General features: G+C 36.1%; 2 protein-coding genes across 6 annotated transcripts in view; both read left to right on the forward strand.

Annotated features, from left to right (window-relative positions):
• LOC118203005 (cation-independent mannose-6-phosphate receptor-like) overlaps positions 1 to 9087 on the forward strand; it is a 58143-nt gene extending 49056 nt beyond the window's left edge. For all 4 annotated transcript variants that reach the window (XM_085826157.1, XM_085826158.1, XM_085826159.1 and 1 more), the window contains exon 3: positions 7947 to 9087. In XM_085826157.1, coding sequence (XP_085682283.1) covers positions 7947 to 9087 — 1141 coding nt within the window. The remainder of the gene's footprint in view (positions 1 to 7946) is intronic.
• A 2796-nt stretch (positions 9088 to 11883) lies between these two features.
• The window catches only part of LOC118205482 (cation-independent mannose-6-phosphate receptor-like), a 67984-nt gene continuing 62905 nt past the window's right edge, over positions 11884 to 16962 (forward strand). The window contains exon 1 of one of the 2 annotated variants that reach the window (XM_035375244.2): positions 11884 to 13773. In XM_035375244.2, the coding sequence (XP_035231135.2) occupies positions 11908 to 13767 (1860 nt within the window). In that variant the 5' untranslated portion in view covers positions 11884 to 11907 and the 3' untranslated portion in view covers positions 13768 to 13773. The remainder of the gene's footprint in view (positions 13774 to 16962) is intronic. The other variant, XM_085826156.1, reaches the window with a different exon arrangement.

The following is a 16962-nucleotide window of genomic DNA, read 5'->3' on the forward strand; positions in this document are numbered from 1 at the left end:
CAATATAGACAAGATTACTTCAATTCCTATCATTAAGCGTTACAATCTTCCAGGTCATAAAAGAGCCCCTTTCGCCAGAAAAATACGAACCCTCCTACAGGAAAAAGCATAACAACTTTTGCAAACACAGACCCAGGAGGATCTCGAGGATTTCTCGACTTCTCTACAAACTACCATACACCAAGCCTGCAATGACTACCTTCCAATACGCAATGCCAAACGCTTGTGTGGAGTTAATTGGCGGAATGGATCCTTCCGTACACAACAACACAAATGCAGAGCACTTCGTCAGAAGTTAAAACAGGCACGCAGACTCAATTTGCAAACAGATACGTTAGAACGTTATAAAAGAGAACGAGTCTTATACAAGAGAATGATTATAGAGGCGAAAATTAACTCATGGAAACGCTTTTGTACGAACACCAAGGACGTTTATGGTATTCAGCACAAGATTGTGACTGGGAAACTATTTAAACCAGCCCAATTTCACGTCTCAACTTCCATCCAGACACACACCGACTTTACTGCGAAGACTCAGCAGGACCTAGATACAGTTCTCTGTCCTGACATCTCTTCAGATGATCAGAATACCATCACTCTGTGAGAAATGATCCAACGCTATTAACAGCTCCTCCGAACTTGAATTTCACGCGTAAAAAGCTTCTACAAGTACTTACACATCTCCCGCGAAAGAAAGCCCAGGGACCTGATGGCGTGGATTACACCATTGTCAAATTTTTAATAAGATCGGCTCCAGAACTTTTTGTCAATTACTTTATTATCTTATCAAACCTTTTTACAATTACCTTACTGTCAATTACTTAAGCTTCTTTTTACGGGACATTCCTGGAAATCTTCAAGATTGGCCAAGTGGTGCTCTTTCTTAAAAAGGATCGAAATCCCTCAGATCCTAGTTCCTTTCGACCTATTTGCCTGCTTTCGTCTATGGGCAAGGTGTTTGAAAAATTACTGGTGAATAGGCTCCGTTCTCATCTTCACTGCAACAATGTCCTTAGTCCTCGTCAGTATGGATTTCGCCCCGGCCTGTCAACCATCCATGCATTATTTGACATCAAGGAAGCCATCTTAGAAAATAAAAACAATGGTTACCATACAGCTCTTGTGAGCATTGATTTGAAAAGCGCGTTCGATAATCTATGGTGGCCAGCCATCAAGAAAGCACTTAGGGACCCTAACTGCCCTCAAAATTTATACAGAACACTAAGCTACTATCTTTCCGACCTCTAAAAATTGACAATCAAAAGATCAAATCTGTGAATACAATCAAGTACCTCGGTTTAACAATCGACAAGAAATTCTCCTGGATTCCTCATCTACAAAATATTAAACTTCGTACAACATCAATAGCTAACTGCCTACGACGTATGGATGGATATAACTGGGGCTTAAATCCCCATATAACACGTATTCTTCTAAAAACAGTCATCTCAAAAATGGTGAATTACGGAGCCGGAATTTGGGCACAACCAATGACAGTGAGAAAGATCAAATGTTTAAATTCAATTCAAAGGCCTTTTACTCTCTGCATTACTCGGGCGTATCACACAACTTCAAATATAGCACTTGATACTTTAGCTGGTACTCTTCCGTTATCAATCAGTGCAGAAATGGAGTGCACCTATATGAAAGTCCTTCAACTTAACCAAGCCGCAGAATTCAACAACCAAACCTTTTGGCCATCCAACTATGAAAAGAAAATTAACCCCAATCTTATCCATCCAGCGCTTCGCTTCAGCAAAATAATATTCCCCACGTCTGAAGAAAATTCAAGTTCATCTCCAATTGCTTATACTGATGGATCAAAAATTGAAGGAAAAGTTCGTTCCGCAGTCTTTTTTCAAATTACCCCCTCAAATATCATCAAATGGAAAGGCCATCTTCATAATAATAATAGTGTTTTCCAAGCGGAATTGTCAGCTATAAAAACAGCGATTGAAATAGCCATTCTCAAAAATCTCAACGAATTTAGCATAAAATCTGACTCCCAAGCAGCTATTCTAGCTATTAAAAATCCCTTACCTTCCTCTCCATTGATATCCGACATAAATTCTCTTCTTGGCAAAATTCCAAACTACAAATTTCAAATTTCATGGATCAAAGGACATAGTGGCCATTTTGGTAATGATCAGGCAGATGAACTAGCCAAAGAAGCAGCTATTAATCAAGATGGTACTGAAATCATCATTCCGTGGCCTCGCTCAAATTTCAAGTACCAATTAAAACAACTTGCTTCAAAATCTTGGCAAGATTGTGGAACAATGCTTCACAGGGAAGACGCACATATAACTTGATCCCCAATGTAAGCTTCGCATCTCTGAACTCGAATCCTTCACTAAATTACTTTATAACAGGACATGGACCCTTCCCCACATATTTCTACGCAAGAAATTTGGCAAATTCTGATATCTGTATATGTGGGGAACAGGGAACTCCTGATCATTACACTTTCTCATGCCCCTTAACTGAGGATATTCACATAAAATCCCCAAGAACTGACCTCCTGGCATTCCAAAGGTTTTTAATTAAAGATAAACATTAATATCAAATAAATAATAAAGTTTCAGAAAACTATGCAACGACTCTCTTCCTACGGCCTAGATTTCTGTCAAGTGTAAGTCCACATACAGTTTAAACTTAGTGAACTTTTACATGCTGTGATTATGGACAAAATAGCTCCGCTCGTGAACTTTACAAACGGCAATAAACCAATATATCTGAAATAACCCATGGACACACACCTCTTTAACATTATTATAACAATTCATTTTAACATTGTGTTGCCAGTACTAATTACAATTATCTCATTATGTTTATTTGTTTATTAATTATGTTTATTTCCTATTTTTGTTGCACCAAATCAGATGTTCAATTTATCTTGTGAATCTCAAATTGTATTCCGACTATTTTGTAATCTACTTATGCCCTACACGATTATTTTTAATAAATACTGGATGCGGGGCGTACTGTGGAAATGCACGATGTACCATAATAGGCAAACTCTAGACCTTTTGGAAAGCTTCAGTCTATGCATATTCTTATAAAACTTGCAATTAGCACCTTTTTTTTTTCAAAGAGTTAGTATGGGAAGGCATTACCAGTTGACCTATGGTACATCGCTGGTGTCCCCATACTTTTACCTTTACCTTTACCTTTACCTATCTTTCCGACCGACACTTAATAGCAATACACAATAACGGCATTGTGGAGCGTCAACAGACAAGGGGTTGGCCGCGGAGCCCCATCTGTGGAATGTAACATTTAACAGCGTCCTCACTGCCGCATGGCCTCAGCATACCAAAATCTTCACATGCGCTGATGATGCAGCTCTACTTGTCAGAGGACATACGCGTGAAAACCTTGAAGCAAATTGCAATAAAGTTTGTGCTCAGTTTTATGTTCTTTGTTCTTCTTTAAAATTATCAATTCCAGATGAGAAATCAAGAGTTCTCCTGATTAAAAAAAAAAAAAAAAAAAAAAGAGGGTCATTGGCAAGACGATCACGAATCGTAATAAACCAACAGCGAATTCAGATCGTCAAAGAGCTCAAATACTTGGGCCTAATCTTTGACGAAAAACTGACTTGGATTCCTCACATTTTAGATCTTAAAAAACGTACGGCTGTTATTGCCAAACAAATGAAATATTTACAAGGATACAAATGGGGTCTCAACCCTCATATTCAAAAGCTTCTTTACACGACAGTCACCGAAAAAATGGTCTCATATGCTGCTGCAGTATGGGCCAACCCCATGCAGGGGCAAAAGATCAAACACCTGTCTTCCATCGAAAGGCCATTTACTCTTAACATTACTCGTGCATATTGCACAACGGCCTCAGACGAAATCATTGTTTTAGCCGGACTACTCCCCTTGCATATTCGTGTAGAAGAGGAAGCTTCCCGGCAACTCGTCAAACAATTACGTAGGACTGCAACGTTTGCAGAAGACATCTTCCTTCCTGAAGAGTATGAAGCACAGGCCCCCCACTTACACATCCACCCCTCGCAGAAGGGCGTCGGTGTGAGAATACGATTAAACCCAACATCTACTGATTCACATGTACATACAGAGATCTATACTGATGGATCAAAAACTGATAACAACACAGGCAGTGCGTTTATAGTTCTACAGGACCAATCGAATATTTATCAATGGAAAGGTCAGCTACGCACTAATAGTGTATTTCAGGGAGAGGCAGTGGCAATTGCGCATGCAATATCTTATCTGCAGGAACAGCAGATTACACCTGCAGTGATAAAAACAGACAGCCAGTCTTCTTTATATGCTATCAACAACCCGGAACACTACTACCCAATTATCCAGCAGATACAACAAGATCTACGAGACCATCTGGAAATTCATATCTCGCTGGAATGGATAAAGGCCCATGTCGGTCATTATGGCAATGAGCTTGCTGACAGATTGGCTAAGGAAGCTGCCAATGGATAGGCTTACGAACAAATTAATATACCATGGCCCATTTCCCACCTTAAAAGATCTCTTCGACTTAAGGCCATAGGTCAATGGCAGGAAGAATGGGCTCGAGCCAAACGGGCCGTCGTACGCAATACCATCTCGCGTACGTTGATACAGCTCGAAATATTAACAATCCCAATCTCGTTAGATATATTACAGGACATGGGCCTTTTCCACAATACTATGCACGATTTCGCTTAAGTAATACTGAGCTCCGTAGTTGCGGAGATGTGGGTACGCCAGAACATTACCTCTCAACATGCCCACTCACTGCTGGTTCACACATTCGTCTCTCAGAGGCTAATCGTTACGCATTTTGCAAATTTTTAATTAAACAGCGACATCTGATCCGTCAAATTGTAAATATTATGGATAAACTATGCACATTAGGCTTGGACTTGTGCCAAACTTCATAAGCGCACAACTGAAACCCAACCATATTCTGAAGGTTCTACTGTATCATGTACTCTATGTCAACTATTTAATTATCAATATGCACCAATATACTCTTAAATGTATACATCAAATAATGCACTGCCTAAAACTTTAATCTTGCATCATTATATTCAAATGTAGTTCTAGCATCAATCATCAAATATTCCAATATATCCGTAATTTAAAAGTATCACAATATTGGTACATATTTCTCAGAATTCAAACGTGGCAACTGTTTTATACAAATTAAGGTCATGCAAAAGTGTTTAAGCACACCTGTGGTGTAATGATATAGTCAATTAATGTATAGTTACTGATATGCATTCTAGAATGTATTACATATTATGCATCTCACAAAGTGTTAACTTTGACAATGTTCTCTGTTATACGTGTTTTACTGCATACTAAATTATTCTTGAGTATATGTTTGTATTATGTATAGCTATGTGAATCTTAGTTTGCTGCTATTATATGTTTGTGCAACAAGCTCTACAACCGAGTACTCCTTCTGTATGTTTTTAAGATATGCATAGGGTTAAACACACCTATCATGTAATAGTCTACTCATCCAGTATTTCATTTGTGAGATAAATTTTGTGTCTATATAATACTAATTTAGTATATCTGCATACAGCATTTAAGTCAGACATGTACTTTCACACATTAAATTATTTGAATTTGTACTCAGTATTTTGCATAGCAATCAAAATTTATTTATTTATTGTGACACTGTTTTGTCTTGTGTATTTTTATATCTTGCTATATGTACAGCATTAAGAATTTTTTTAAAAAAATCTTTTCGAGGAGGCAATTTCCTCGTATCTTTTTATGTTAACCTAATCACAGAATTGTATCGTATTATATCTATGACATCTTATATTGCCTGAATATTACACACCTGTATTGTATCAAAGATAACACTATTTGTGAGATTATATGCAAGATATGTATACAGTGGTGGCCAAAATTGTGGACACTTTTGGAAATTTTTATGTTTTTGAACTTTGTATGCTTATAGAAAATGTTACGTTTCGCAAAATGCAAACTTGTCTATATCATTTTAAAGAGAATTTATTACTGAATTCAATACAAAACACAAAATTCAATTATTTGCAATACAAAAAAAGTTATATGTACTTTAATAAAAATAAAAAACACAGTTATAAAGTGGTTTGTAATGTCTAGCTTTCCTGGCCAATCACTGTTCTTGTTCTGAGAACCATTTTTAGTCAAGAAGCAATGACATCAAATAAAAGAGTGGATTGGACACTTAGTAAGAGATGTAATATTATTGTGTGACGAGAAATTGGTCTTTCCTATGCTGAAATTGCAAGACAGGTGGGTGGTTCAGTGACTACATCTGGAGTCCGAAAGTTTTGTTTACTATATCAGGAGACAAATTCAATAAAAAACAAAGAAGGAAAAGGCCGAAAAAGGTGCACCACATCTATTGATGACAGAAGAATAAAACGACTATGTCTCCAAGATAGAAAAATGTCATCAGCGGCCATCAGAAGTGATCTGAATGATGCTGGTGTTTCTGTCAGTTCAAGAACAATGAGGAGAAGATTAACAGTGTTGGACTGAGAGGTAGAATTCCACGAAAAAGGCCTTATTTTAATTTTCAGCAACGAAAAAGAAAGACTACAGTGGACAAAGGAACGCATTAATTGGACAGATGATCAGTGGTCACAAGTTATATGGAGTGATGAAACTAAAATATCGTTATTCGGTAGTGATGGGCGAAAATATGTAAGACGTAGAATAGGAGAAGAGCTACATCCTGACTGCATTCAAGCAACTGTGAAGAACCCAGTTAGTGTTATGATTTGGTCATGCATGTCAGCAGATGGTATTGGTAACCTTCATGTCATCGATGGGACACACACGAAATACAAACAACCCTATAGATTAAAATTCCCTATATTCAAAATCCCTTTTCCCACATAAGGGGAAAAACCGGTTATGATCAAAAGTGATTCTTTGGGTCTAGAAGCTTGTGTCATTTCATAGGTTCAGCAGCGTCATCCTTCGGCACCCATCGTAACTAAACAGAACTGCATGCGACCTATGTGTCGCCATCTGTTGAGATTTCTGTGAAGAAATTACTTACTTCCAGGTAGAGCAATTATTAGCAGGAGCATCACTTTTAGGTATAATCATTTTTCTTGGGAACTTTACATGATAAGCATTAAATAGTTCACACAGTTCTTGAGTAAAAGCATAATAATTTTTTTTTTTCTAAATTAAATATGAGAAGCATAATTTAAATAAAAAATATACAAGTCCTTTGCGAATTTAAGGTATTTCTTGGGTTTACGTTTACTGTTTAAGTAGACTTTTAAGTTCAGATTATTATATTGTTTTGCATTATGAAGATGAATTTTTATGTATGACTCAAAGAAATTCTGGAGATTTTTTTCAATAAACATTTATTTTGACAAAAAGATATTTCGAAGCCTTATGCAAACTACACTGCTAATTATTCTGTGTATCATTCTAAATAACGTTTTCTTAGAAATTTATTTACTTTAGCTACTAATAATATTAAAGAAACCTTTTAATTATGAAATTTCTGCATTTTTTATGTTCTTGACTGTAAAAGTCATATATATATATATAATCTCATATCTGTAAAATAAAAGTAATAATTTTTTAATAAACATTTTATTAAGATTTTCTACTGAAAGTTTCGATGCTATAAGTTGATAAATTAATATTGGATTGCAAATTATATATTAAAATTCATTAGTTCCATAATTTAAACAGCCATTATTAAAAGGAAATTATGCCTAAATCAAAACACATTTTGCATTATTTTAAAAAACAGAAATTAAATTAATCTTTGGTTTATTTTCAGTGCATCAATTTGTATCAGTGTGACTGTCTAAAAGGCATGTTAGTTTATAATGGTGCTTCCCTCAGAGCCAAAAATATTTATATGTATTGTTTCAAAACTTTTATCTTTTGTATGAAGTAATAAATAATTATCAGTAATTTTTATTTCCTTTCTAGGCCAGGTGGTTGGCCAGTATCTGGACCAAAGATAAATGGAACTTCCACGTACTATGAAATTAGTATATGTAATCCTTTCAATTATACTTCAGCTTCTCTTAGCGAAGGTTGTCCACAGAGTTCTATTTGTGAAATTTCAGGGGGAAAAGCACTTAGTTTTGCAAACCCCATTGACCCACGCTATCATTATGTCATTTTGGACAATGATGACAGTGATTTTACTCTATATGTTACCACAGATGATTTGTGTGATTCAAAGTGGGGTCGAATTCGAGAAGCTGAAATAGAGTTTGAATGTGGTCCAAATCTTGGAACACCTCATTTTGTACTACGGAGTCATTGTAAGGTGAAATTTTACTGGAAAACTTCAGTTGCTTGCATCAACAAGCCCAAATCCCATCAAGTTCCTTGCTATGTCATTGATCATGAAGGTAATGTGCGAGATTTGTCTCATCTCATTTTGAAGAAAGGAGGCTATTCTGTTGTAGTAGGATATCTGGAAAATTTTGATTTTACAGTCAATGTTTGTTCTGAGATATCTGGTGATGAAGGCTGTGGCTCAAACTCGTCAGCATGCAGAGTTGATTGGAATAATTCTTTATCATTTGGAAAACCTCACGGGCGCCTTCAATACACCCAAGAAGGATTAATTTTGTCTTATTTAACAGATGAAATATATTCACAGCTACCTAAGGGATGTAGTCTCAGACCTAAGACAACTATTGTATTTAAATGTCCTCCAAGACATCATAGCAGTCGGCCAGCATTGATATCTAACTATAACTGTCAGTATAAAGTAGAGTGGTATACTGAATATGCCTGTCCTCAAAACTTAAAAGGAAGTTTGGAAACTTGTCAGTTTACAACAGAATCTCATGGAGTTGAAATAGATTTAAGGCCTTTGAAAAGGAAACCTTTTTTTAATATTTCCAGTATATTCTCTGGGTATTCCACATTTGCTATAAGTGTTTGTGGTGGACTTAAAAATTTTATTTGCAGCGGTAAAAATAGGAAATCAACTTCTGTTTGTGGAATTAAAAAAACAAATTCCTCTGCGATAATAGGTACCACGGAAGGATCGCATCTTATATATGCACATGGTATAGTGACTAACTTATCCTGGCCAAGAATCATGCGATAATGTTAGAAATCAGTCAACTGTAATAAAGTTTCTTTGTGATTCTAAAGCTAGTAATAATGGGGATGGGCAGCCTATTTTTATATCTTCAGAGTCTTGCATTTATACATTTGAATGGAGAACAAAACATGCATGTGCGAAGCCTTCGTTTGAATCTACGGTTTTGAAATGGAGGGACTACTGCTCTATTTATTTTAAAAACAAAGAAATTAATCTAAAAGGATTATTTTTAAGGAAAGGAGAAGCTTGGGAAGCCACCGATCAAAGAAATTTAGTCCGTGAACATAATGCTAAGTATTATGTGAATGTATGTGGCCAGGTGTCATATTTAGGTAATTTAAGTAGTTGTGGTCCAGGTTCTTCTGCGTGTGTTTTGGGCAGTAATGGTAAATATCTGAATATAGGAAACTTTACTATGCCACCCATTTATGATATAAATTCAGATTCCACTAGGTTGACTTATATTGGTGGAAGCCTTTGTAAGGGCGGAAAGCGATGGAAATCAACTATTGACTTTTTCTGCCGCCCCGGACACATTAATTCTAAGCCAATATTGGTTTATATAGATGAGTCAGAATGCCAGTACAAATTTAAATGGTACACTTCTGAAGCATGCCCAAAAGGCACTTTAGAAGTTGAGGGTGCTAACTGTAAAGTAGAGGCTGATAATTTAGGCATTAATTATGATTTGACACCTCTTAAACATAAAGTATATGAAGTGGATTTTGAATCCTACAGATTCTACATTAGTATTTGTGAAACCTATAAACCAACATGCGTAATAACTCCAATGTCAGCTGAAAGTATAGGTAATTTCCAGGAAAAGAAAATTAATTTTTCGTCATGGAAGATTGAAATTTCTGATTTAGAGTACCGCAATGGGATTATTTCCTCCAGTTTTTATTTATGTCATCCGTTTAACAAGCATGCTAAAATAGTATTCATTTGTGATTTCAGTGCTGGAAATGGAGGTCCTCAATTTGTAAAACATGATGGATCTTACATTTTTCACTGGCATACTAATGTAGTTTGCTCCAACTCTCCGATTGAGTGCATGGTACAAGATTCATTTTCTCATTTAATTTACGACCTGTCATTATTATCTGCATATGAGAACAGTCGGGTACCAGTTGCAAATAAAGATAATAAAGAAATGGGGATCTATTTGAGTGTTTGCCGACCTCTGGCTGAGCCGTTACTTTGTGACTCAAAAGCTGCTGCATGTATGGTTGAAAACGTTGGTGAGAATGAGAAGGCTGTTATATCTAATTTAGGACAGTCAAGTACTCTTCTAGTTTTAGAGGGTCCTGGTCATCTTATTCTTAAGTATACTAATGGAAATATTTGCACTGCATATGGTAAAAACGTCACTTATTCGACAACAATACATTTTGTCTGTGCAGAAGATGAAATTGGGAACAATTATCTACAGTATTTAAATAAAGTTGATGCATGTGAATATGTTTTTTTTTTTTTTGTGGTCAACTAAAGCTGCTTGCCCGACTGGCATTGTGCAATCTTTTGAAAGTTGCCAGCTTACTGATCCTGATTCTGGTTTTACTTTTGATTTGACTCCTCTTTGGAAAGCCAATGAACCGTACACAGTAAAGGTAGACTTTAACACTACTTACCAGCTTAATATATGTGGTAGAGTGGTATCTGGGTGTTTATCCTCTGGTGGGAAACAACAATCTAAACGTGTCAGTGTGTGTCGAACTGATTCAAAAGGTAAATTAATACATAACATAGCTGTGTCAAATTCATATTTCCTTAGCTATTCGACTGGAAGTGATTTGTCAATCTCTTACCAACCTGATGGAGTTTACGACAGGGAAGTAATAATAAAATTTCCATGTAATAAAACAACAGCAGATCTAAATCCGAAATTAATAAGCAACGATTACAGGAATGACCAATTAATTTTCGAGATGAAGACATCTCTTACTTGTATCCCTTCACATTTTGACTGCAATGTGATTGATGAATATGGTAATGAATATGATTTAAATCCTCTTGCAAAATTCAGGAAGATAAATTGGGAGGCTACCGACAATAGACCAAGCTATTCACATTTAAGGTACCATATAAATTTCTGTCGACCATTGAACAAGGTATCTGCTTATACGAGGGCTATCCAGAAAGTAGATTACGTTTTGGAATAAAAAAATAAACAAAGTATAGGAAACAAATTTTATTATATACAGATGAAAGCCACACTCAAATACTACTTTTCTACATAGTCACCATACAAATTAAGGCATTTATCGTAGCGATGTACGAGCTTGGAAATTCCTTCGTCGAAAAATTCGGCCGCCTGCGCCTTCAACCACTTCGTTACCTCTTCTTGCCTTCCATCCTGCACAAAACTTGTGGTAACCAAGCTTTTCGCTGATGATTTCGTGCAACAAACTTCGCGAAATTTGTGGAAAACTCAAAGAAAGTTCCGTTATTGTGAAATTTCGATTTTCACGGACTTTAGCATCGACTTTTTCGAGAAGTTCGGCGGTCACTATGCTGGGTCTCCCACTTCGATCTTCGTCGTGAACATTGGTTCGGCCATTTTGAAATCTTATGACCCACTGACGCACTCCAACTTCAGTGATAATGTTGTTCCCATACACTTCACGAAGCTGCCGATAGATTTCTATCGGTTTACAGTTTTTTGCAGTCAGAAACCTTATTACTGAGCGCACCTCGCAGCTCGCGGGATTTTCAATTAACGCAGACATTTCAAACCGTCACAGTATCTGAACGGAGCACAGCACGAACCTCTCACTAGCACGGCTAGATGCAGACTGAGCTGCGCAACGCTCTGACCCCAAGATGGCCGCGCTAGCCCCGCCCCTAGCGGACACAGACGGAAACGTAATCTACTTCCTGGATGGCCCTCGTATATGTCCTGCTGGCTCTTCAGGAGCTTGTGTAACTAATGCTTTGCAAAACGAAAGTATAGGCCATGATCTCGGCTCTCAGTTAAATGAGCCTTTTGTTAATAGTAAAGGTATCATAGTTCTTCATTATACACATGGTTCTTACTGTCATAATGGTCAGTTCAGGCGTAGCACAATCGTAAATTTGTTCTGTTCTGGAGAAAGAGAAGATCTAAAGTTTATAGGGGAAACACCAGAATGTGAATATATTTTCTCATTAGCTACTCCTGTCGCATGTCCTATTCAAAGCAGTGTTGGCAGTGCTTGCACAGTAAGAGAACCTTTCTTTGGTTACATTTTCGATTTAAATCCTCTGAAGAGTAATAATAATTATATTGTAATGGTAGGTGAATATAAGTTCTATTTTAATGTTTGTGATAAATTGAATGGCTTACAAAATGCGTGTATTAATTCAAGTGCTTGTCAAACGAAGTCTAAGGATCCTTCATTTTCAAAAAGCCTGGGTCTGCCAAATGATCAACTTCTTTATCGAAATGGAACAATTATGCTTAAATATACCTCAGACACGGACTACTGCAATGAAAAATGCAGTTATTCAACGCAAATTACTTTTACTTGTCATCTTGGCCCTGAAGAAGTTGGGCCATATTTTGTATCAGAAACTAAAGATTGTACATTCTTATTTGAGTGGCCTACTGTACATGCATGCCCTCCATTTGATATTATACAGTGTTCTGTTATAGATGAGCACGGTGCATATTATGATTTAAGCAAATTATCTCTACGTAATGGCAATTATTATGTTAAACATCCTATATATGAAAAGCAATTTGTGATTAATGTATGCAGTAATGTGGTGCACACACCACATTCTGTTTGTCCTTATGCTTCGGCTTCATGTTTAGTTGATATTTCAAACCATCCTGTTGATGAACGTGTAAATCTTGGTAGAGTTAGTCAAGGACCGTATATAGATAATGGTAAGATAAGATTAAACTATACTTCTGGAGATCCATGTGATGCAGGAGGAACAGAAACGGTAAAATTCATGCAGACAGTTATTGAATTTATTTGTGATCATAGCAGCATTGACAGCAAACCAGAATTTTTAGGAAGAGAGGGATGTATATATTATTTTGATTGGCATACTGTATATGCATGTGAAAGTGAATCACTGAAGGCCTCTGTTAATTGCACAGTTGAAGACCCTTTAACTGGGTATTTTTTTAACCTCTCACCTTTAAGAAACCGTGGATTATTCAGGTATGAAAAAGATAATCATCAATATTACCTCAGTGTGTGTGGTAATAATGATTCTAGTCCATGTGGTGCTGATTCAGGCATGTGTGAAGAAGAATTAAGTGGCATGAAGCGACACTGGAGTGGTGGAAAGCTGAACAGTCACTTGATATACAATAACGGAATTATATTTTTGAATTACAGTGATGGCGATCCATGCCATAATGGTAATTTTACTCGTAACACTTTGATAGAATTTCGTTGTGGACATGGATTAGGTGAGCCAAGATTTTTATATAAATCCCATGACTGTACTTATTTTTTTATTTGGAAGACTAAATTTGCTTGTCAAACACAGTTATATTGTGGTGTAGGGATAGTAAGCCCATATTACGATCTCTCAAGCATAGCGGATACATATCGTCTGGCAGTGTCTAGTGTTTTGAATGATAATGCATCGTATTACATAAGCATGTGTAACTCATTACAGAAACTTCCAAAAGATTCATGTCCTCCAGAGGCTGCAGTTTGTCGAGTTCAAAACAATGGATGAGCAGAGGTAAGTGCTTATATTACTAGAAAACTGAAGTAATTTGATTGAATTATTACATTATAATTTAGATCGACAGTTCTGTTTTAATGCTTGAAAAGTGTAATTGTGCATATTTTAGTAATTTAAGGTTTTTATTTGTCAATTTAGAAAATTAATAGTGATAACAATGTGCAGTTTAACACAATAATTTTTGTCCGCATAGCCTCCAGTATTATCGATTATCCTTTAGCATTGATAGTTTCATAATGATAATTTTAAAATGATGTTGACAGTCCCGTATTTGTTGATGTCAAGGATGAAACAGTGGATTTCATGAGTAATTTTGAAAATTTTATGAATATGAATGTGGGTTAGTGGTTTCCTTGAGTTAAGGAATAAATCACAAACATTAAATAAAATTCTAGAGAGTATGAAGGGTAGTGTGGCTGTTGGGAAAGTAATATGCATGGCATTTTCACTTTGTACATCATTAGATTTTAGTTGAATAATAATCGTGCAATACCAATAATGTGTAATAATAAGCCTGACTGTAAAACATGATCATTTTTATGCATTTTATTAATATATGCAGAACGATTTCTGCATATATTAATAAAGTGCAGAAATTGGCAGTTGTTTAATTAAAGTTAGCTTATTGTATAAATGTTTATTTTATTTAATGAAGTACCGTCAAGTGAAGCATACATGTCTTTTAGAAAATTTGAAGGATAACAAAAGATGAAACGGAGGAGCTTTTAAAGGATTTTATTCAACCAATATTTCGATTCTAATGATGCTCCGAAAAACAAAAATTATTTTTAAATGATAAAGCTTAATGGGCACGTGCAGTAAATATAGAAGTAAAAATACGAGACATATCCAAACTACATAATGCAAGAAAACTTGTTAATTAATAATTTATGATATTAAAGAAATTTTTTCCCAGGATCATTTTCTTAGTTCAGCATGTTATTAGTATGTGTTTTAAGACATGAAAAATTTCACTCATCAAGATTGGAATTCAGCTGGTGCCGTATTCCATTGGTTCTAAATTTTTTGAGTGAAACATAATTCTAAGTAGAGAGCATTTGAGCTTCAAATCACACAAACAATGTTATACACCTGAGGCCTAATGTGCATTGTTAATGGGGAATACCGTTAATAGAAAACATCAATGTCTGGGAAGGCTTCAAACTGAAAAGACGCATAAACATTTTGTTGTGTATTAACAAATATTGTTAAAAAATAAATAAAATTTAGTAGTGGCTATGTCAATTTGTAATGACTAAGGTTACCTAACTGCCTGCTTTAATTATTTGTGACGAACTGCTCACCCTTAAAAGTTATGTCTGCATGTTAAAGCAAGTTATTGGCTTTCATCAGGTCTTACTTACTGTGGTCACAAGACACAGCACAAAAATGTAAATTAATGTAACACTTATTCATTATATCTAGTCAGACTTAAAATAATACGAAAAAAAAAACTTTTCACCACTGGTGATTTAGCGCTTATTGGAACCTTAAAATATATTAACTCGGTTAGAGCCCTAGGATTCTACACGAAGCTAACTGCATTACTAATGACCCTTTAAGCGCTGGACAGACAGAGCACAGCTAAATTTGAAAACTTGCCAACCATGCCTACATCAGGCATTCAGGTTTGTTGTGATCAGCAGGTCTTTCTCTAGGCAAGTAGCAGCCGTGGCAACAGTCAGGCTTCTGTAAAAAGTCATATTGATTATGATTTTGCTTCTCATTTTAACCTATGCCGTTTGATGTCTAATCTCCCTGCTATTTACGTAACCTCTAGACTAAGAAAGTGCGTGAGGAAATAAGACCTGAAAGAAAAAAATCAGCATAGAGCTAATTATTAGTAAAATATAAATAAAATGTCAATAATCTTCCAAAGTCCAACTGTTATAAGTGTAAAATATTTAACGCTACTTGCTAATTTGATGAAGATGATTTTAGTCTCAAATCTGTTTTCTAATTGTGTTTAATAAATAATGCATCCTACTTATATATCTATTTTATTCTGAGGAAGTTATTACAAAGGTGTAGTTCAGGCATAGATAATATATTTAATTGAATTTGTTGAGTTCCCATGTGCTGATACGCCCTTAATGTTTTTCTTTAATTGTCCTTTGAAGTCCTTAAAAGTACTTAATTTCATGTACAGAAATGTGTACGAATTCTGCAAATGCATTTTTGTTTTTTTCTGAACAAAAATATTTAGTTTTGTTTTACCGTCTTTCCCCCTGGACTTTGTAGCGGTTAGCTACAGAAAGTGGTATAGTTAATATATTCATGCTAAAAAATAAACAACCAAAGCTAAAAATAAAAGGACAAGCGTAAAAAAGGAAATTAAAATATACATTTTTCATGTGAGCTAGAGGTTGCACTGCCAAATGGAAATAGGCAACCAAAATTAGCATAAAACGCAATCCCGTAGTCGCACCAACACACCTAGAAAGGGGCATGCGGGACATAAGCATTAGTTCGCAATGAGCGATATCTCCGTGTAATATGAGATAGCAAAAGCTATAAGTATGAGCCAAAGACACTATTTATATGATGAAATGCGTTGAAGGCTTGTCGGGATGTTGCAAATTGATGCAAGACAATCCGCTGTTGCGAGGGAGCTGAATGTGCATCATAGTATCTTTAGTAGGCTGTGGGAATCGCTACCAAAGGAGATCATAACCTTTGTAGAAGACGTGGGTCTGGATACTGGAGAATTACCATAGTGCCAGACGATCACTTCCTATTGCTATGGGCATGACTCTGTATATCAATAAGAGCATGACAGCTGGCGTCGCATATGTCTGCTGCTGCAAGGTGGACTGTACACCTGTTGACCTCTGGTATGTGTTTCTTTGTACCCATCGCATGTCAGAGTGTGGTTGAATTGGACCTATGAACATTGCATTTAGACACCAGAGCACTAGTGGCCACATAGTGTTTACGGATGAATCTCGATTTAAAAGAGCAATTCCTGAAGGTTAGTGATACGGCAAGAGCTGGGTACGTGCTATCGGGCATTATACATGGTCGAAAGAGAACATTATCACGAAGGAGGGTTACTTATATGGATGGGATAACAACGAACGACCGCACCGACCTCTACGTGATTCTTGGTAGCTCCGTCACAGATATCCGATATCGCGACGAAATTCTACACCCTCATGGCGGCAATGTGTACCGACGCGACTGGAC

The sequence above is a fragment of the Stegodyphus dumicola genome, chromosome 11 (assembly GCF_044657685.1).
Source record: "Stegodyphus dumicola isolate Sdum_Otavi_A_Nest chromosome 11, ASM4465768v1".
NCBI classification, from domain to species: Eukaryota; Metazoa; Arthropoda; class Arachnida; order Araneae; family Eresidae; genus Stegodyphus; species Stegodyphus dumicola.